This window comes from Heptranchias perlo, chromosome 27 (genome assembly GCF_035084215.1).
Source record: "Heptranchias perlo isolate sHepPer1 chromosome 27, sHepPer1.hap1, whole genome shotgun sequence".
NCBI lineage: Eukaryota > Metazoa > Chordata > Chondrichthyes > Hexanchiformes > Hexanchidae > Heptranchias > Heptranchias perlo.
This window is the reverse complement of record NC_090351.1, coordinates 12,503,029-12,526,169: the sequence shown is the minus strand read 5'-3', so window position 1 is coordinate 12,526,169 and position 23,141 is coordinate 12,503,029. Positions and strand designations below refer to the sequence as shown.

The 23,141-nt window shown below is 40.1% G+C and overlaps 1 protein-coding gene across 8 annotated transcripts in view; it reads right to left on the bottom strand.

Annotated features, from left to right (window-relative positions):
- Positions 1–23,141, bottom strand: part of LOC137344410 (ankyrin repeat and SAM domain-containing protein 1A-like) — a 345,223-nt gene that overhangs the window by 206,323 nt on the left and 115,759 nt on the right. For all 8 annotated transcript variants that reach the window (XM_068007344.1, XM_068007345.1, XM_068007349.1 and 5 more), the window contains 3 exons: positions 22,238–22,342; positions 18,271–18,437; positions 6,596–6,722 (listed from right to left, as the gene is read on the bottom strand). In XM_068007344.1, coding sequence (XP_067863445.1) covers positions 6,596–6,722; positions 18,271–18,437; positions 22,238–22,342 — 399 coding nt within the window. The remainder of the gene's footprint in view (positions 1–6,595; positions 6,723–18,270; positions 18,438–22,237; positions 22,343–23,141) is intronic.

Below are 23,141 nucleotides of genomic sequence, written 5' to 3'. Positions count from 1 at the left end.
CAAATTTGGCCACAAGACACTCTGTTCCTTTATCCAAGTCATTGATTTATATTGTAAATAGTTGAGGTCCCAGCACTGATCCCTGCGGCACCCCATTAGTTACAGATTGCCATTTTGAAAATGACCCTTTTATCCCGACTCTTTGTTTTCTGTTAGTGAGCCAATCCTCTATCTATGCCAATATATTACCCCCCAACACCATGAGCTCTTATCTTGTGCAGTAATCTTTTATGTGGCACCTTATCGAATGCCTTTTGGAAATCCAAATATACTGCATCCATTGGTTCCCCTTTATCTATCCTGCCCGTTACTTCCTCAAAGAACTCTAATAAATTTGTCAGACACGATTTCCCCTTCATAAAACCATGTTGACTCTCCCTGATTGTATTATGAGTCTCCAAATGTCCTGCTACTACTTTCTTAATAATGGATTCTAGCATTTTCCCAATGACAGATGTTAGGCTAACTGGTCTATAGTTACCTGCTTTCTGTCTCACACTCTTCTTGAATAGGGGTGTTACATTTGTGGATTTCCAATCCGCTGGGACCTTTCCAGAATCTAATGAATTCTGGAAGATTACAACCAATGCATCCACTATCTCTGTAGCCACTTCCTTTAAGACCCTCGAATGCAAGCCATCAGGTCCAGGGGACTTGTCAGCCTTTAGACCCATTAGTTTACCTAGTACTTTTTCCTCTGGTGATAATGATTGTTTTTAGTTCCTCCCTCCCCTTTGCCCCTTGATTTTCTACTATTATTGGTGTGTTATTAGCGTCTTCTACTGTGAAGACAGATACAAAATATCTGTTCAATTCCTCTGCCATTTCCTTGTTTTCCATTATTATTTCCCCAGTCTCATCCTCTAAGGGACCAATGTTTACTTTAGCTACCCTCTTCCTTTTTATATACTTGTGGAAGCTTTTACTGTCAGTTTTTATATTTCTTGCCAGTTTACTCTCAATTTATTTTCTCCCTCTTTATTATTCTTTTAGTCATCCTTTGCTGGTTTTTAAAGTTCTCCCAATCTTCGGGCTTACCAGTAATCTTTGCCATGTTGTATGCTTTTTCTTTTAACCTGATACCATCCTTGACTTCCTTAGTTAGCCATGGTTGGTTCACCCTTTTTGTGGAGTCTTTCCTCCTCACAGGGATATATTTTGTTGCGAGTCATAAAATATCTTCTTAAATGTTTGCCACTGCTTATCCACCATCATACCATCTAATCTGTTTACCTAGTCCACTTTAACCAATTCAGCCCTCATTCCTTTATAATTGCCCTTATTAAAGTTTAATACAGTAGTTTCAGACCCAAGATCCTCTCTCTCAAACTGGATGTGAAATTCTATTCAAGGGATCCTTTACTTTGAGATCATTAATTAATCCTGTTTCATTACCCATTACCAGATCCAAAATGTCCTGTTCCCTGGTTGGTTCCCCGACGTATTGATCTAAGAAACAGTTCCTAATACACTCTATGAACTCCTCCTCGGGGCAACTTTTGCCAATTTGATTTGTCCAATCTATATGAAAGTTAAAATCGTCCATGATTATTACATTACCTTTTGAAGATTGCCTCACTTAAATTTAAAAACTTGGAACATGACACTCACTTCTATCTCTCAAAAGTAATATCAAATTCAATCATATTATGGTCACTATTAACAAGATCTTTCCTTACAGTCAGATTGTTAACTAATTCTGGTTCATTACTTATCATTAAATCAAGTATGGCCTTATCCCTGCCACTTCTAAAACACACTGTTCTAGGAAACAGTCCCAAATACATTCTAGAAATTCAATGCCTTTACTACTTGAGCTATTTTGCTTCTCCCAGTCTGTGTGAAAATTAAAATCTCCCATTATAACCACATTACTTCTGCAGTGTGCTTCCCCGATCTCCATATTTATACATGCCCTACTACATCACCACTGTCAGGAGGTCTGCAATCAGCTCCTATCAGATTCTTGCATCCTTTACTTTTCCTTAATTCTACCCGTACTATTTCTACTGCCTGTTCACCCGAAATGAAGTCCTTCCTTACTACTGCTGTAATTGTGTCTTTTATCAATGTGGCTACAAGGGTCATTCTGTGCAAAACCTGGATGGAACCACCAGATGACTTTATACTTGCAGTTATATAGCGCCTTTCACGACATTACGACATCCCAAAGCATTTACAGCTAATGAAGTACTTTTTGAAGTGTAGTCACTGTTGCAATGTAGGAAACACAGCAGCCAATTTCCGCACAGGAAAGTCCCACAAACAGCAATGTGATAATGACCAGTTAATCTGTTTTAGTGATATTGGTTGAGGGATAAATATTGGACAGGACACCGGGGAGAACTCCTCTGGTCGTCTTCAAAATGGTGCCACAAATCTTTTACATCCACCTGAGAGGGCAGACGGGGCCTCGGTTTAACATCTCATCCAAAAAACAGCACCTCTGACAGTTCAGCACTTCCTCTGAACTGCACTGAAGTGTCAGCCTATACTTTGTGTTCAAGTCTCTGGAGTGGGACTTGAACCCATAATGTTCTGACTCAGAGGCGAGAGTGCTACTGACTGAGCCATGGCTGACACTGTCTGACTTTAAGCTTGGAACCTAGAATAAACTGATTCAGCAGGCAGTACAAGGAAGTGAGTTTCAAGTAGAAGAAAAGATGCAGTTCGATCAGTTCCTATAACAGGATCGAAATATGTTAAAACTCGTTTTCTTTCTAAAACTTTGTTTTATCTGAGATGCATTATGGCAACTGAAAACAAAAGACTTTCAATTTCCAAAGAAATTCATATATAAATGATTAAAAACTAAGTTATGAACCTTCAGACTCCTGTAAATCATTTTCAGAAAAGAATCTTAGTAAGATACATAGGTAAAGAGTTGTGCATATAACTTAAATTTTTCAACAAAACACAACAAAATCTCACATATAATGTAATAGTTTTCAGCAGACAAACTTCTGTAGTAACAAGATTCTTAAATGTTTCTTTTTAAATGGACTAACAAGGCCTAGTAAATCTAGCAACAAAATGAAGGAATTCTTATTCAAAAGATAACTGTACCAATTTTATTTTTTCCTGGGCAGTGGAATGGGGATGGGATGGGAGAAGGCAGCCTGATGATTTCAGACACTTTCATCTGCTTCTAATTAGTCCAGGCTGCAATCCCAGTATCTCATTTATACCTCTTCAAAAACATCCTAATCCACGGGAGCCAGGTTTGAATCATTAGGAAAGCTGGATAAATTCTATGTACTACACATAGTAGCCAATTACCTATAGCATTGCTCATGGCCCGTCAGAGGAAATGGGATAGGGCAGGATGTGTCACGTCTCGCAGTAGCATTATTAGGGACACCGTGTCCTGCTGACCAACCAGATAATGTTTGGGATCTGTTTTCTTCTTGCTCATTTTGTTACAAGTCCCTTCCTGGCAGTTTACTTTTCTCTACCACGCCGCCACCACCATCATCATCCCCCCTCCCCTCACCCCCTGAGCTTTGCCTTGTTCCTCTCTCTTGGTGGTGTGCTTTTGTAATTCATGCTTACCTGCAGTCACAGTTTTCTTAGTTTTTCTTCCTCCACATTGTGTACTTCAATTTTGGTGGTATGAAGGAAGGGATCAGGAGCATGTAAATGAGAAGACTGGACATGTGGGCAAGCAGGTGAGGAACAGGAGCAGCAGCAGTCTGGACTGGCAGAGTGGGGGACCAGGACTCCAAGCGCTTAGGTAGGGAAAGAGGCAGGACACTGCAAAACTGGAAAGGAGTTTTGAAACATCAGATATGTGCAGGCAATCGGGTCCAAGGCCACGCATATGCAATTGGGCTGCATTATTAGGAAAAGAAACATGCACAACAGCGTTGTTTTAAAAAAAATGAAGCTGGAAGCAAAAAGAGCAAGTGGCGTTGTTTTAAAAAAAATGAAGCTGGAAGCAAAAAGAGCAAGTGAATCCTAGGCATCCAAGGCACAGGTGGACCTATGGAAACAAACTGCACTGTTTCAATGGGGAATATGATACAGGTAACTTTCGCGATTCTAGGAAGATGGTAGTGGTTGTTGGAGGCCAATCATCTCAGCCCCAGGGCATTGTTGCAGGAGTTCCTCAGGGCAGTGTCCTAGGCCCAACCATCTTCAGCTCCTTCATCAATGACCTTCCCTCCATCATAAGGTCAGAAATGGGGATGTTCGCTGATGATTGCACAGTGTTCAGTTCCATTCGCAACCCCTCAGATAATGAAGCAGTCCGTGCGCACATGCAGCAAGACCTGGACAACATCCAGGCTTGGGCTCATAAGTGGCAAGTAACATTCGTGCCAGACAATGACCATCTCCAACAAGAGAGAATCTAACCACCTCCCCTTGACATTCAACGGCATTACCATCGCCGAATCCCCCACCATCAACATCCTGGGGGTTACCATTGACCAGAAACTTAACTGGACCAGCCACATAAATACTGTGGCTACAAGAGCAGGTCAGAGGCTGGGTATTCTGCAGAAAGTGACTCACCTCCTGACTCCCCAAAGCCTTTCCACCATCTACAAGGCACAAGTCAGGAGTGTGATGGAATATTCTCCACTTGCTTGGATGTGTGCAGCTCCAACAACACTCAAGAAGCTCGACACCATCCAGGACAAAGCGGCCCGCTTGATTGGCACCCCATCCACCACCCTAAACATTCACTCCCTTCACCACCGGTGCACCGTGTACCATCCACAGGATGCACTGCAGCAACTCGCCAAGGCTTCTTCGACAGCACCTCCCAAACCTCTACCACCTAGAAGGAAAAGGGCAGCAGGCACATGGGAACAACGCCACCTGCACGTTCCCCTCCAAGTCACACACCATCCCGACTTGGAAATATATCTCCGTTCCTTCATCGTCACTGGGTCAAAATCCTGGAACTCCCTTCCTAACAGCACTGTGGGAGAACCTTCACCACACGGACTGCAGTGGTTCAAGAAGGCGACTCACCACCACCTTCTCAAGGGCAATTAGGGATGGACAATAAATGCTGGCCTCGCCAGCGACGCCCACATCCCATGAATGAATAAAAAAAAAGGTTTGGCCAGCATCGCCAAAAAACAGATGATCTGGTCATTGTCACATTGCTGTTTGTGAAACCTTGCTGTGTGCAAATTCAAAATTTCCTACATTACAACAGTGACTACACTTCAAAAAATACTTAATTGGCTGTAAAGCGCTTTGAGACATCCTGAGGTCGTGAAAGGCACCATAGAAATGCAAGTTCTTTCTTTCTCATCATTCATTATGAAGAATTATCAAGAATTATTCATTTTTTGTGTTGAGTTATAACCATCATTCATTGGCTCTCTATTCATCTCAGTCATACATAAAATAGCAGCTGCAGCCACTTCAAAAAAAACAAATTCAGCAATGCACTTGGTATAAATTCCAGCCTTTCAAAGAATTGCTTTTCTGAGTTTCTATGAGATCTACTTTTCAGCAAATTAATCTGTAAGAGTTATTTAGCCAAAGGAAAAAACACGACCACTTTTTTCTGCTTTAGATATACAGAAGTACATACACAAATTTAAAAATGCTGGAAAGGCTGAAGAGTTGATTTTCCTATGAAACTTGTTTCTGGAGCAATTTTTTGGCAGATTTATGATCCATTCCATAATTAATCATAGGGCTCAATGCTACCTCCTAACATTCAACAATTTATTTAATTTTTTTTCATTTTTCAAGATCTTTTATTTCATTTTGAAAGTTGAAAAAATACACAATGCTTAAATTCAAGATGGCCAGAGGCTATTTCTATGTACTAAATAAATGTGAACCCAACTGTGGTGCCTAGAGGAAAAGGCAGCATCTGGTACGTGTGACAAGAAAAGCTGACAACACAATAAATCATAACGATATCAAATGACACAGCTTGAGCTACTCTCACGTCAGTAACGTGTTTAATCTGGTATGCACATTAATGCTGGTTCTAGATAACATGACTAGTCTCTATCAGAATTATTCCATCTATTTGTAATCCCCAGTAAAAACCATCAATCTTGCATGACATGGGAGCAAAATTTCATGTTGTGGTATCACATCATAACAATATATTTATGTAGAATGTTCATTTCAGGAAAAATACCTCCTATAACAATTTCTGAACTATCATAATTTATATACTCTCATTCCAAAAGATAAAATAGCCTCCAGATTAAAAATGAAACTCAATGCAGGTGTGTTGGGAGTTGTAGCAATTGAAGCATACCTTTGAACTTCAAGTCACATGTTCTGTACTTACAGGAGTTCCTGAATATTACAGGAAATTTTTCCCGATATATAGAGATGGGATGGAAATTAGTAATCATCTACAGAAACAAAGAGAACATGGTGTCTATCCTAGTATCCCACTAAGGTGTAGTGGCTTTAAAACTGTGATAGCACAGAATGAATTAAACTTTACAGACAGGATTCAGCCATTAGCTTTAGGGACACATCAAGCTTCAGTAAACCAACCATTTTCAATGCCCAAGTTCATTTCAGAAGTGGCACTTACAGATTAACATAATCTCACAGGGAATATAGTTTCCCTCTATATAGTGTGTAAATACCAACACATTACCTGTACTTTCTGCTTTGTGTTGGGATACATCCAAAGTGGTTAGCTTCTTTGTTTCCGCAGTCAGGAGAAGTTCATAGGGATTTTCATCTTCCTCAAACTCTTCTGGAGTGTCCTTCACATCCGAATCCTGAGAAAAAGCAATTACCCTCGCATCAAGTTCAAGAGACAAGCCAATGTCGACAGGATCCTGAAATATCCTGAAGTATGTTAAATGCACATCAAATTGAAGCAACGAGGAATCCATGCAATTTATGTTATGATTTCATGTAACTCTTTTCTTCCTTCCTTACCTCTCTCCCCAAAATCATGATTTAGTTACTCTGCACATCTTACACTCCTACATGATCTGACTAATATGTTTTAATATTGCACTTTACTTGTTTTAAGAAAATATGATATACCAGCAACAGAAAGAAATAGTTGCCCATAACTTATAAAGACACCATCATGGTTGCAAGGACTAAGAAAAAGCAATCAAATAAATTAAGATACTAATCCTACCTTTTAAAAGCCTGAATATTGTTGGAGAAGAGGGGGCTAAGGGAGGTAAGTTATCCCAGTCTTAAGGTCCTGGGAAAGAATGAATTGGCAATAAGTCTTGATTTCAACACAGTGATGATATCGGGAAGAGAGAAAAGGAGTAAGATGACTTACTTACAGCTTAAGAACAAGAGGGGAACATTCTGAGCAATACTCACCATAGAATCATAGAAGTTTACAACATGGAAACAGGCCCTTCGGCCCAACATGTCCATGTCGCCCAGTTTATACCACTAAGCTAGTCCCAATTGCCTGCACTTGGCCCATATCCCTCTATACCCATCTTACCCATGTAACTGTCCAAATGCTTTTTAAAAGACAAAATTGTACCCGCCTCTACAACTGCCTCTGGCAGCTGGTTCCAGACACGCACCACCCTTTGAGTGAAAAAATTGCCCCTCTGGACCCTTTTGTATCTCTCCCCTCTCACCTTAAATCTATGCCCCCTCGTTATAGACTCCCCTACCTTTGGGAAAAGATTTTGACTATCGACCTTATCTATGCCCCTCATTATTTTATAGACTTCTATAAGATCACCCCTAAACCTCCGACTCTCCAGGGAAAAAAGTCTCAGTCTATCCAACCTCTCCCTATAAGTCAAACCATCAAGTCCCGGTAGCATCCTAGTAAATCTTTTCTGCACTCTTTCTAGTTTAATAATATCCTTTCTATAATAGGGTGACCAGAACTGTACACAGTATTCCAAGTGTGGCCTTACTAATGTCTTGTACAACTTCAACAAGACATCCCAACTCCTGTATTCAATGTTCTGACCAATGAAACCAAGCATGCCGAATGCCTTCTTCACCACCCTATCCACCTGTGACTCCACTTTCAAGGAGCTATGAACCTGTACTCCTAGATCTCTTTGTTCTATAACTCTCCCCAACGCCCTACCATTAACGGAGTAGGTCCTGGCCCGATTCGATCTACCAAAATGCATCACCTCACATTTATCTAAATTAAACTCCATCTGCCATTCATCGGCCCACTGGCCCAATTTATCAAGATCCCGTTGCAATCCGAGATAACCTTCTTCACTGTCCACAATGCCACCAATCTTGGTGTCATCTGCAAACTTACTAACCATGCCTCCTAAATTCTCATCCAAATCATGAATATAAATAACAAATAACAGCGGACCTAACACCGATCCCTGAGGCACACCGCTGGTCACAGGCCTCCAGTCCGGAAAACAACCCTCTACAACCACCCTCTGTCTCCTGTCGTCAATCCAATTTTGTATCCAATTGGCTACCTCACCTTGGATCCCGTGAGATTTAACCTTATATAACAACCTACCATGCGGTACCTTGTCAAAGGCTTTGCTATAGTCCATGTAGACCACATCTACTGCACAGCCCTCATCTATCTTCTTGGTTACCCCTTCAAAAAACTCAATCAAATTCGTGAGATAGTGGCACTGATAAATAGAAAGATGGGAACGGTTACAACAGTGAGAGAAGAAAAGTGAAAGAAATGCCAGAAAGCAGGTGTAAGTTCAGGTACACAGCTTGAAGATGTTGGGAGACACCATAGAGTTGGAGTTTAGAGAGCAGAGGATCAAATAGATCTGACAGGGATAATACCTGATGTCAGTCATAGTGGTTGAAAAGGATGGGAAAATGGAAAATTAAGCAGGATAGGTCAGCTTTCCTTCGAAGAGCAAAGAACTGCCATACGCAAAACAGGAATGAAACAGAGTATTCACAGAAGGAGGGCATGGGACCTAGAAAGGCAGTAAGTGCACATGAATATCAAATAGACTTTAAATGCTAAGTTAAATGCTTGCCCCCCCAGAAGACCACCACCCTATCATTGCTCAGAAGAATAATGCTACCACTCTGCTATTAGCTGCTCCGGCAGTCAACTCAAATCAAAATCCCAATGTCCTTGGCTATTTGATAAACATAACCATTCCAATGACATTCAAACCTATGACACGTGAATATAAGTGAGATTGGTTTACACATCATTTCATCTGAATATTGTAATCACACTCTCAAAAAGGTCCAAAGACTGCAAAATGTTCCTCAAAAATAAATGAATATTAATGAGTCAGTCTATAGTGGAACAGCTATGAAAGCAGCAAGGGTAAGGTAACTTTGAACATTTTTTCGGTCTCTGGTGATAACTGTTGAATTGATCCTTATTCTCTTGAATAATGTGTTCAGGTTTTAACGCATGTAAATCGGTGTAACGCATGTAATTGGTGTCTTTTGGATTTATCTACCCTAGTTCATAGCTTCCTCCATCTTGTTCGTTCACACTAGCATTTAATTTCAGCCAGAACAGCTCTTACTGAATGCCAGCTGCATAAAATCAGTTCACAGGAGGTCATCTTCACCAAAAACAACTAGTAATAAAGCTTCTCAACCCCTCGCCAGAGGTCAAAATCCCAGCTTCACTATTATTGGATCATAACATTTGCACAGATGAGTGAAAAATTATGACCTCACATTAGCTGTGTCGCTGACATGTCAAAATGTTGGCTGGGAGTCAAACCTATATTCCCTGTGAAATTATGTAATTAAGCCAAAGAGAAAAAAAGTGGAAAAACTGAACATAATAGGTGAAATATTGAATAGTTTGTAACATTTCAGAATTAAATTGTATGTACTTGAATTTTTGATATAGTTGCCATATTTGAAATCTGTTTTCAACAGTTTTACAGAAATGTATACAATCATAGAATACTTCCTCAATTGCAGTTGAATTTTTCCCTTGCTTACAAATGCTATGACATTTTAGCGGGGTTGAGTCATCTACAGATGGATAAATTAAACACCTCACCACAGGGTCTTCTCTGTCCTGAGGGCATAACACTGGTATCTGCAACATCCTTTACGTCATATATCAGCTCAACTCCATTTCACAGCTCCCGCTGTAATCAGTCCATCGTTAAATCTTTCACTGTCCCTTCGGACCATCATTCTACCTGTTATCGGACAAGAACTTGCTTGGGCAATCTCCGTTGCCATTGCTTAACCCAAATTAGACCAATTTCTTCATTCTCAACATACTGGTCACCCGATCCTGCGGAAACTAGGTGCGAAGCTGAGGTGTCCGCCTGAGGCGGGCGACGTCTCATTAATATATGCTAATTGGGTCCCTGCCACTGAGATAGTACCCCGAGTCAATTTTAACAGCCTACTGGCTGGATTGACCGCTGTGGTTGCTCCAACTAGTGAAACCTGCTGGACACCCAGCAGAGGTCACAAAAGGTAAGAAAAAAAAACTTTTCTTTGTGGGGCCAGGAGGAGAACAGAACATAGGTCGTTCAGCCCCGATGTTCTGTTCTGCCATTCAATTCGATCATGGCTGATCTGTATAAACTCCATTTGATTCCATATCCATTAATATCCTTACCTAACAAAAATCTATCAATCTCAGCTTTGCAATTGTCAACTGACTCAGCCTCAATAGCTTTTTGGGGGAAGTAAGTTCCAAAGTAGGAATGTTCCCCTCAAGACCCACAAGGAGAATCTGGACCTCTAGGTTGCGAGCTCTCATTCCCCTTCCTACCCTCAAAACCCTGCCAAACTCCCCCTTCCGTGACTTACTGAGTGCCAGTGGCAGCCTCCAGGCCACCTGATCTTCACCTATCGGCAGCAAACTACATCTTTAAGTCCTTTTCAAGCGGGCAGCTGGCCAGCGAGATGTTAATGAGCCCTGAAAAATTGCCTGGGCCTTTAAGGAGATTCCTGGGCAGGAAGTTCGACGGCTGCCCCCAGTTTTCCACCCGGAGGTTAAAATCCACGCTACTGGTTTCACATTCTCCAAATCTCTAAAAGAAGCCACCCTCACAAAGCAAACTTCTGTATTTAGTCATCTATCATGCAACTGCCATTATACTTTCACAACCTCTTGTACTTCACTACAGAATTTCACAACACTGCAATGTGATTTCTATCACACTGACCTTCTCATTAACAATATGGCACTTTTACCGATATTGTGTACTGTCAGTTTTTGCATATATGCTATTTTGTATTCCTGCCAAGATGACAACATTGGCAAAGTCAAAATAATTGAGTTGCTCCTTGTAATGCCACCTGATTTCCTAACTGGTTCCCATGGTGCTCTGCATATAAAAATATATCCCCACACTCAAAAGCAGCAGGATACATCCTTGACACTTGTGACAAAAATTAAGCATTTTTGCCTATGATCAATGACATAATTGGTTTCTTTCGTGGTATATATGGTGTTGAAGACCAGGTTCATTCACACAAAATGGACCAACTTATTCTGGTACATAATGAGGTATTATTGACTTAGTCATGTATGCAAAGGAGGAACCAACCTGATCAATTCAATACAGAGATTTTGTGGTTATGTCTGAATATATTTTTGACTGTCAGCTCTTCTTGAATTTAAAATGCTTTGTCCTGGCCATTTCTAAAATAAAAATTTTAAAAGTATTGTCCGATTGATTTACATTGCAATTTAGGGTAGCCAATATGACTGTTATCTTCTATCTTATGAGGATGGACAATTAAGCCCCCATCTACTATAAATCTACAAAGTGTTATTACTACAGCTCACATCCATTTCCTGTTCATTAAATCTGTTTGGCAGTTACAGCCGAAGCCACAGTCTAGTGAAATAATTATTTCTACCTTCTTCCTAAGTCAGGAAAGATCAGATCATGTGGAAGCACAAAATATACCCAGGAAGCCAAACTACATTAACAAAGGTTTTCTGTTCAATTCTGGACATTACAAATTATCCAGATATTGACCAGGTAAAGGGACAATCTAGACCAGTGAGCGAGGCATTCCTTATGGGGAAAAAAAGCAAGTGTATCCTCTTTGTCATCTGCATTTTGGTCCTTGACAAAATCATCTGCAGACATGGCGTCAGCTTCCATATGCAAGGTGATGTCACCCTCTCCACCGCAGTCTTGGATGAGCTTTAATTTCCTCCAGCTAATCACCGTTAAGACCAAAACCATCGTCTTAGGGCAACCCCCCCCACCCCCACTTCCCCCCCAACAAATTCCCTTGCTACCGTTTTGATTCCTCTCCCTGACCAGTGTCTCAGGTTGAACCAGATTGTTCACAGCATCCTATTGGATAGAGCTGATTTTCCAATCCCATATCCTCTCCATCACAACGATCGCCTACCACCTCTGTAACATCGCCTGCCTCTGCCCGTCTCAGCCCATCTGCCGCTGAAAGCCTCATCCATGCCTTTGTCACCTCCAGATTCGGCTACTCCAACGGTCTCCTGGCAGGCCTCTCATCTTCCACCATGAGCTTCAGCTCATTCTGTTGCCCGTATCCTATCCCGCACCAAGTCTCACTCACCCATCACCGCTGTTTTTGCTGACCTACATTCCCAGACCCCCAATGCCTTCAAATCAAGTGCTTCTGGGATAATGAATTCATAGCATCAACACTCTTCTATATCTACAGTAGCAGTAGCTAAATTCCCATCAACAACCATCTCGGGCAATATTCAAGTACTTCTGTGCCTGGCAGGCTTTCTAGCATAAACGTTGTGTATAATTTCAAGAAACAACCAAGAATTCCCTTTGGTATATACGGTCTAATAATACTAAAGATCCCCTCAAGTGAACAGATCTCCTTCAGATTCAAGACAAGATGCATAAACACTCAAATGGAAAGTCACTCAGTGCACTTTCCAAATATTTTGCAGCTGGCAAAATCACTTTCCCCCAAAGATATCTACCTCTGAGCTCATGCTCTCTGGACTCAGTCATATGTGACAAATCAGTCAAGACAAAAAAGTCCTCAGTGGTTTTCCTCCATTGTTACTATTTAAAGCATGTTCCCAAATTGCATTCTTTTCACAGTTACACCATGTATCTGAAAAAAAAATCTCAATTAGGGGAAAAATCTAATTTTATCTATCCTGCTACCATTAGAGTCAAGATTCCAATAATGGCATGGAACACAAATTTCAGTCAGCCACCCCCTCCTCAAGGATGGATTCAAAATAGTAAGGAATAAAATCTCCAGTGCAGTGAGATAATTCAATGTCCAAAACGTCATCATCTTTAATCATGTTGAAATAAATTAAACCATAGTCCCTCTTTAACATAGTTAACTCCCCAAGCCAGATCAATTGTTATTATTGTTTACAATGGTATTTAATAAATTTGTAATAATGTTGTCTACTGACAGCAACCCATACAAGCACACTATTACCAACTAGCTTTGATCAATTACATTTGTCCAAGAACATATGAGCATTTTTAATTCATAGAAATATAGAAAACAGGAACAGGAGTAGGCCATTCGGCCCTTCCAGCCTGCTCCACCATTCAATATGATCATGGCTGATCCTCTATCTCAATACCATATTCCCGCTCTCTCCCCATGCCCCTTGATGCCTTTTGTGTCTAGAAATCTATCCAGCTCCTTCTTAAATATATTCAGCGACTTGGCCTCCACAGCCTTCTGTGGTAGAGAATTCCACAGGTTCACACCCTCATCTCAGTCCTAAATGTCCTACCCTGTATCCTGAGACTGTGACCCCCTCATTCTGGACCCCCCCAGTCAGGGGAAACATCCTCCCTTCATCTAATCTGTCTAGCCCTGTCAGAATTTTATATGGTTCAATGAGATCCCCTCTCATTCTTCTAAACTCGAGTGAATACAGGCCGAGTTGGCCCATTCTCTCCTCATACGACAGTCCTGCCATCCCAGGAATCAGTCTGGTGAACCTTCGCTGCACTCCCTCTGTGGCAACTATATCCTTTCTTAGGTAAGGAGACCAAAACTGGTCTCACCAAGGCCCTGTATAACTGCAGTAAGACATCCTTGCTCCTGTACTCACATCCTCTTGCAATGAAGGCCAACATACCATTTGCCTTCCTAACTGCTTGCTGCACCTGCATGTTTGCTTTCAGTGACTGGTGCACAATGACACCCAGGTCCCTTTGTACATCAACATTCCCCAATCTATCACCATTTAAATAATACTCTGCCTTTCTGTTTTTCCTTCCGAAGTGGATAACTTCACATTTATCCACGTTATACTGCATCTGCCATGTATTGCCCACTCACTCAACTTGTCTAAATCGCCTTGAAGCGTCTTTGCATCCTCCTCACAACTCACAATCCCACCTATTATTGTCTCGTCAGCAAACTTGGAAATATTACATTTGGTTCCTTCATCCCAATCATTAATATATACTGTGAATAGCTGGAGCCCAAGCACTGATCCCTGCAGTACCCCACTAGTCGCTGCCTGCCACCCTGAAAAGGACCCATTTATTCCTACTCTGTTTCCTGTCTGTTAACCAATTTTCAATCCATGCCAGTATATTACCACCAATCCCATGTGCTTTAATTTTGCACACTAACCTCTTATGTGGGACTTTATCAAAGGCCTTCTGAAAATCCAAATAAACCACATCCACTGGTTCTCCCTTATCTATTCTACCAGTTACATCCTCAAAAAACTCCAATTAATTCCTTGAATTTACGTAAATGACAAATAAAAACAAAATAAAGCTTCGCTTAATGGGAAATGAACTGAAGCTCTTCAGCAGCAACACTTCCTTCACACTGCAGAGAAATTAAAAGGTTCCCATAAATGATGTCCCAATGTCACATCATTGACATCTCAAAGTCTTGAAGGGAAGGTGGCTTCCACGATTACGTTCCCTAATAACAGGGTACCAGGATGTAACTACCACCGACATGTCCGGAGGATGCTGAGAATCCAGAAAATTAAAACTACTACAGTAAAAAAAGTGAGCATTTTCACCCAAATCATTCATAACTGAAATCTGTCCTATAGTCTGTGTCCAATTTTTATTCAAGGTTACAGCACCCTCTGCTGGACCTTCAGGTTTATTGTATCGTATCCAAAGGACTACTGATGCTCATTTGTGAATTTCACAAACAAAAGTCTTAAATGAGATTTGGTTTTTTGAAATGGAGTGAGTTTTTTTTTAATATTCAACTGACATAATACTTTACTGCAAGTTGTTAAATGTTTAACACTTCTGTGAATCTTATAACAATCAAAAGGTTTATGGTGCACTTTCTAGCTTTGGAAACCCAGCACCAAATTTAATCTTGTGAACCAAATAGTCCACAAGTCTATAGTAGAGTTTACTTTTCAGGCTCTTAATCCATTATTTTGTTATATTGAATAAGTAGCAGTGATCAAAATAATTTTTCAGTTATATTTCAGGTAGCTCTACTTTTCTGTTTATTATACCTCAACAAGAAACCACAAGTCTTTTTCCCAGAATCTGACCACTGCTGTTACAAGCTGGATAGCCCGGTGAAGGTTAAAATACTAGAGCCTGGTCTTCAGTTGCTTCCAAGCTTTTGTTCACAGAGATCCACATGACATACACCACACCCTAGATAAGCTCTCTTATATATGGGTACGAGAGCCCCAACTGATACACACCACCTGAATACAATTAACACTAATCAATATCAATCACATGGATACAATTAACAACTGCTTCACACTCAGTGATGTTGGCAATGTAAGACCCCACCTTACAGTAAACTCAAGTTAGCCAAAAATAACATGCATATGTAGCCGACGGTCTGCGATGCCATGCAAAGCTAGTGACTGAAACAATCAACTACATGCTTCAGAACCAAGTTTATTAACTATTATTATGGTCGCAAGTCAGGGTCAACTTCTAACTTTTCATCTCTGCCAAGTGGGAAGTTTTGCATGGATGAAAACTAATGTATCAAAGCTGCCACACCAAAGCAGCAAAACGCAAACCAGCAAAGCATTTCACCCATGTATGACTGCAGCAACTGAACCAATGACTGGTTTTATATTTATAAAGGGCTTTTTGTTCACTCATCCATGCATTTGTTTTAACCTTTCAAGTTCTAGTACCTTTCTGAAGAATTTTGAAAAAATATATTTTTCACATCTACTTAATAGTCTCAATATATCACAGTTGAAAGGGCACTCGAACAGTTTTGATACATTAATTCTTCAACATATCAAGATTTCTGTTCTTTGTTCAGTTCTTCATCTCCTGGGCTCTTCAGCTGGACCCTGCTCTCCCAGGCTGCACTGTGTTTACATTGGCACAGCTTGCATAATAAGTGCTATAGTAGTCTTACTGCCCAACATCCATCTGCTGTTCTTGTGGCTCACTGATAGCACATGAAACAGTCAATATAAGACAAGGAGTTAGAACAGGCAGCACTATTCCTATCTATGCTGATGGGTTCATCAATTTGAAATGTGGCAGGCCCAGTAACATAGGAAAGATCTGGTCGCAGTGATGTTACCTCATTGGTGCATCCACCAATGGAAAGCAGCACACCGATGCTGGACATTAATGTGGGGCTACCACAGTATTTGTACAGGTTAGTCAGAATAATTTACAGGCAGAACACTGGATGTCCAATTGCCAGACAAGACAAAAGATCACCTGGAGCATTCAGGCAAACAGAACAAAGCCAGGAGCAGGTAATTGCAGCAGACAGCAGTCAAAAAATTACTTAGATATATGAAGGTTTTCAATACAATTTGATGTGAGAGGCCAGGCCAAAGCCACAAATTCAAAATTACTCATTAAACTCAAATTTGAACATATTTTTGTTTCTATAATAAATGTGTAATTTCTTTATGAATTATCATGAAAACAGCTTCTTGCAGAGCCACAGAGAAAACCAGAAGGGAAAATAGTCTTAATACAATGAAACTGCTGAGATTTGTCAGCTCTTTTTCATGTATGCCATGGCTGGCACTGTGATATCCCAATTATGCAACACATGGAGCCCACCAGAGAGTGTGCTAATGACTGTCAATTGCATCATGAGGTCAGTTCCATTCATTAAAGAAATGTACAATTGCTTCCATTACGAAAGGTACATTTCCTTGACATTTTAAAATATGTTTTACTTATATACACTGAATCTTGGAGCTAAGGTGATCAACTATAGCATATGGTTAATAAGTTTTTCAAACAAATTACCATTATTTTAGCTTAATGTGAATGATCTCTTCAAAGCATTGGATCCCAAATTAGAGTCTGCAAAGTCTTCAGATTTCTTTCCATCTGGGGTTGGATATATTGTGCACTGCAAACACTTTGTCTGAAAAATCTTGCAATCAATATTTTTTGCATACTTTTTGACTTAGTAACACATTATTTTGCACAAATGATAACACTGTTTTCCTTTGGGTAGATCAGGGGTCCCAGGCAATGCAGCCAATATTTGCAGGAGGACTTCCACACAGTCAAGTTTAAAAAACACTGCTTTAATGGAGCAACATTATTGAGCAATTCCAGCTTGCAAGATAATTGCAAAATAACCAATGTAAGTTTCTAACAAATGCTGGTGCAAAATAGTGGCGGCTTGTTCTCCAGGTTTGCTTTAGCAACTATCTTAGAGCTTCAAAAAAATGTGACCTGCTTCTATGCAAGTCGCAGTTTGAAATGTTTAAAACATTACAAAGACTACAGCAGACTTGCATTATATCAAACCCTTGGTAATGCTTAACTACTGCCATCACTATGACAACTGCTCAGGCTATTGAAAGACATTAACATGATAATCCTGCCCTACATCCCTCCTGCCGAAAACAAAATAAAAAGAACGCTTGTTCAAGAAACTAAAAGACAAATACTAAGTTGTATAAATGAACATCAGTAGTACCAAACCAATTCTTGTCCATTCATACCAGAGCATTAAAACAGAAACTGCATTTCAAAAGCAAATTAAGTTTTGCATGGGACAAGGAATTTAAAGACACACTACTTAACAGATGGCATTCTAGTATCAGCCTACCAATCAATATGAAATAATCAAATTGATGTCACTGGGGACATGCAATTGCAATATGTGGAAAAGTACACTAAGTGACCAACAATTCATGATTACTCTTGAGCATTTTAATGGATTATGATGTTAAAGAATTGTGTATTTTGTTTCTGCCAGACACACATTTATTCATAACATTTTGCTTCATATTTGTAGCAGATTTATGTTTTGATTCTTGAAGACTGCCAATTAGATAGCTTCGGAATTACTACTGTATAGAGAGAGTGGCTGCTGGAAACAGACCACTGGCATTAATTCCATACCTGCAGTCTCAACCAGTAAGACATTTACTTACGTAGAACACAATTTAGAAATGCTATTCATTCTTTTAGTACTGACCTTGATTAATTCCTGGCTTGAACTTGTTTCCTTATCAGACGCTTTCAAACTTGCCAGGCTTTCTACAGAGTGTGATGTTGCATTGCACAAGGCCTCATATGGACATTCCTCTTCTGGCTGGTTTTCAAATTCTGTAATAAGCTTGGTTAGTTCCATTTGTTCCTCACCTTCAAGTTAGGAGAAGGAACAAAAACAAGATGAGATGCATCTCCAGTCAAGTTCACACAGACAAACACAATCTGCTATCAAAGAAGTGAGTGTTAAACACTCTACCCACTGGAGACCATGCATGATCATTTTTATAGTATTAAACACTTAGTAAACAATTATTTGTTTTTCATCAATGGCTTGCATTAAAAGGATGAAGCGATATAAGAGATACTACTGCCTTATTCATTATGTGCAGGCTTAACTTTGCCTTAATTTCTCTGAATATGCTTACGTATAACTGGGCTTCCTGCTAGTAATTTTAGTCATTTTGAGTATTGTTAGTGTCAAAATGTAGTAAAATTTTACAGTTCTTCATTTAAATCCCTAATGGAAGACAGCTTAGTTTGAGAGATATAGGAAAGAATATAACTATGAGAATGAAATAGATCCAGGAGCAGAACTTACCTATTGTGTTAATTAACAAAAACAATATGCATCCAACATGTTCAAGATTAAAAATAAGTACAGTACTGTGAACAGTAAAATCAAGAGATTTACATTTATTATATCTATCTTCTTGCTGGAGCAGAACAATTTTTAGCACAATGATATGCTAATGGCTGTACTGGCCTTTCAAACATTTCCAACAAATTCATCATTGAATTATGAATGACTTATGCTGGATTTAGCTTCATCACAGGGAGTTCTATCTTGTGCCTCTGCTGAAACCAATAAAGCAAAACTTACCCAATATATTATGCGTTTTTTCCCTTGATTTCACCATTTCACAGACACAACTATCAGTTTTCAGAAATACCAAGCATGCATCTACAATATTTATCTCACCCCCCTGACCCAATTGAGTCTACAGCACAGAAACAGGCCACACAAGCCTCCGTCCAGCCCTCCATCTAACCCTATCAGCATATCCTTCCATTCCTTGTTCCCTCATGTGTTTATCTAGCTTCCCCTTAAATGCTTCCATGCTATTTGCCTCAACTGTTCCTTGTAGTAGCAAGTTCCACATTCTTACCACTCTTTGGGTAAAGAAGTTTCTCCTGAATTCCCTATTGGATTTATTGGTGACTATCTTATATTTATGGCCCCTAGTTTTGGTCTCCCCCGCAAGTGAAAACATCTTCTATACGTCTACCCTATCAAACCCTTTTATTATCTTAAAGGCCTCTATCAGATCACCCTTTAGCCTTCTCTTTTCCAGAGAAGAGCCCCAGCCTGTTCAGCCTTTCCTGGCAAGTATATCCCCTCAGTTCTGCTATCATCCCAGTGAATCTTTTTTGGACCTTCTCCAGTGCCTCTATATCCTTTTTACAATACGGAGATTATGCATAGTATAATATGGAGACCAGAACTCTGTACAGCCACTGCAAGAGCCAAAAGCATACAGTATTTTTTAATATATTATACTAATATCACTCTAATGATCAAAGATATTAGTATAAGTCATAGAATGATAATCATATGATGATTAGGCAGCATCATATGATTAGGCAAAGTCAACATGGTTTTATGAGAGGGAAATCATGTTTGACAATTTTAAAGGTTGTAAAGCAGGGTAGATAAAGGGGAACCAGTGGATGTAGTATATTTGGAATTTCAAAAGGCATTCGATAAGGTGCCACATAAAAGGTTGTTACACCAGATAAGGGCTCGTGGGGTTGGGGGTTACATATTAGCATGGATAGAGGATTGGTTGATGGACAGAAAACAGAGTAGGAATAAACAGGTCATTTTCAGGTTAGTAGGCTGTAACTAGTGGGGTGCCGCAAGGATCAGTGCTTGGGCCTCAGCTATTTACAATCTATATTAATGACTTAGATGAAGGGACCGATTGTAATGTATCCAAATTTGCTGATGATACAAAGCTAGGTGGGAAAGTAAGTAAGGAGGATGATGATGCAGAGAGTCTGCAAAGGGATATGGACAGGTTAAGTGAGTGGGCAAGAAGGTGGCAGATGGAGTATAATGTGGGGAAATGTGAGGTTATTCACTTTCGTAGGAAGAATAGAAAAACTGAATCTTTTTTAAATGGTGAAAAACTATTAAATGTTGGCGTTCTGAGGGATTTGGGTGTCCTTGTACACAAAACACATCAAGTTAACATGCAGGTAAACAAGCAATCAGGAAGGCAAATGGTATGTTGGCCTTTATTGCAAGGGGATTGAAGTATAAGAGTAAGGAAGTCTTGCTGCAATTGTACAGGACTTTAGTGAGACCACACCTGCAGTACTGTGTACAGTTTTGGTCTCCTTACCTAAGGAAGGATATGCTTGCCTTAGAGGCAGTGCAACGAAGGCTCACTAGATTAATTCCTGGGATGAGAGGTTTGTCCTATGAGGAGAGATTGAGTAGAATGGGCCTATACTCTGGAGTTTAGCAGAATGAGAAGTGATCTCATTGAAACATAAAAGATTCTGAGGGGGCTTGACAGGGTAGATGCTGAGAGGTTGTTTCCCCTGGCTGGAGAGTCTAGAACTAGGGGGCATAGTCTCAGGATAAGGGGTCAGCCATTTAGGCCTGAGATGAGGAGAAATTTCTTTACTCAGAGTGTTGTGAATCTTTGGAATTCTCTACCCCAGAGGGCTGTGGATGCTCAGTCGTTGAATATATTCAAGACTGAGATTGATAGATTTTTGGACTCTAGGGGAATCAAGGGATATGGGAATCGGGCGGGAAAGTGAGTTGAAGTCGAAGATCAGCCATGATCTTACTGAATGGCGGAGCAGGCTCAAGGGGTCGTATGGCCTACCCCTGCTCCCACTTCTAATGTTCTTATGATACAGAACAGGAGGCAATTCAGCCCATCGGGCCTGTGCCAGCTCTTTGAAAGAGCTATCAAGTTGGTCTCATTCCCCTTCCCATATCCCTGTATCCCTGCAAATTTTCCCCCCTTCAGGTATTTATCCAATTCCATTTTGAAAGTTATTATTGAATCTGCTTCCACCATCCTTTCAAGCAGTGCATTCCAAATCATAACAACTCATTGGGTAAAAAAAATTCTCCTCATCTCACCCCTGGTTCTTTTGCCAATCTGTGTCCTCTGGTTACGGGCCATTCTGTCACTGGAAACAGTTATCAAAACCCTTCATGATTTTGAGCACCTCTATTAAATCTCTTCTTAGCCTTCTCTGCTCTGAGAACAACCCCAGCTTCCCTAGTCTCTCCACATAACTGAAGTTCCACATCCCTGGTACCATTCCAGTAAATCTCCTCTGCACCCTCTCAAGGCCTTGACATCCTTCCTAAAATGTGGTGCCCAGAATTGGACACAATATTCCAGTTGGGGCCTAACCAGTAATTTATGAAGTTTAGCATAACTTCCTTGCTTTTGTATTCTATGTCTTCGTTTTTAAAGTCAAGGATCTCGTAAGCTTTTTTTTAAAAAAAACTTCTCAACTTGTCCTGTCACCTAAGATTTGTACACGTACATCCCCAGATGTCTCTGATCCTGCACCTCCTTTAAAATTGAACCATTTAGTTCATGGTGCCTCTCATTTTTCCTATCAAAATGCATCACTTCACGCTTCTCTGCGTTAAATTGCATCTGCCATGTGTCTGCCCATTTTACCAGTTCTAATTCTCTTTTACTTATCTTCCTCTATAATTGTCTAAAAAAGAAATGACAGTACACAGATTTGCTTTGTACAGTTGCTCCTGCCACCAAGAAAATAGAAAGAGGGATGGCAAGTAACCTTCAAGCATATCACATATCTCAAATATAACAAAGTGGAGTTGTTCATTAAATGTAATTTCATCAAAGGCACTCAATATCAAGTTTAACAAATACAACTGTCCTTACCCGTAGACTTTTGATTACCAGGCTCAGAAATGGAAAATGGAGGTGTTTTGGACACTGAAACTGTCTTTTCCATGTTCCTTGAGATCACTTTCCCTGCCATATGATCTGCACAGAGAATGATGAAACAGGAGAACTAAAAGGAAACATTGACTGGTCTCCCACCAAAGAACTGTCAAACAATGATAACACACCACCACCCAGTACAACACCCTGTATAATATTCCACTTTATATGGTCAACCTCATTCTTCCTTGGATTTACTTTAAAAGTAACTATAGCAAACTAAAATTTCTTAAAGACTGCCCTGACTTTGTCATTCGAGTGGTAGGAACATTTCAGAAATACAAAATTCTAGAAACAACCTGGGAGCCCTGAATCCCAAAAACCAGATCAATTTAGATTAGCAAAATATTGTACCAAATGGCTGACTCAGGTGTTTGCTCTAAGACACATAAATCTTTACAGTGGTGCTTCAGTCCTGGCAAGAGCAATAATGTGCTAAAGCTTTAGTCACCATAATACTAGGTGTTACCACAGTGATTTTGGCATGCAATAGAGTTTTGGAGCAACCAAAAGATTTTGCCTGGTGCTGCTGCCTTGGTATCAACTTTTCACCTCACCACTTCTGTATGCAGTGTTAGGACATTCTTCACTTCCCTCACTATCCAAAACATTTGCCCATGTCTTTTTTTTTGGGTGAGTAGCAGCATCCACACATGCTGGCGCACTAAAACTGAGTAACAATCCATTTATATTTCTGACGAAAGGTCATTGACCTGAAATATTAATACTGTTTCTTTCTCCACAAATGCTGCCTGACCTGCTGAGTATTTATAACATTTTCTGCTTTTTTTTTACATTTCCAGCATCCACGGTATTTTGCTTTTGAATCCATCTATATTAT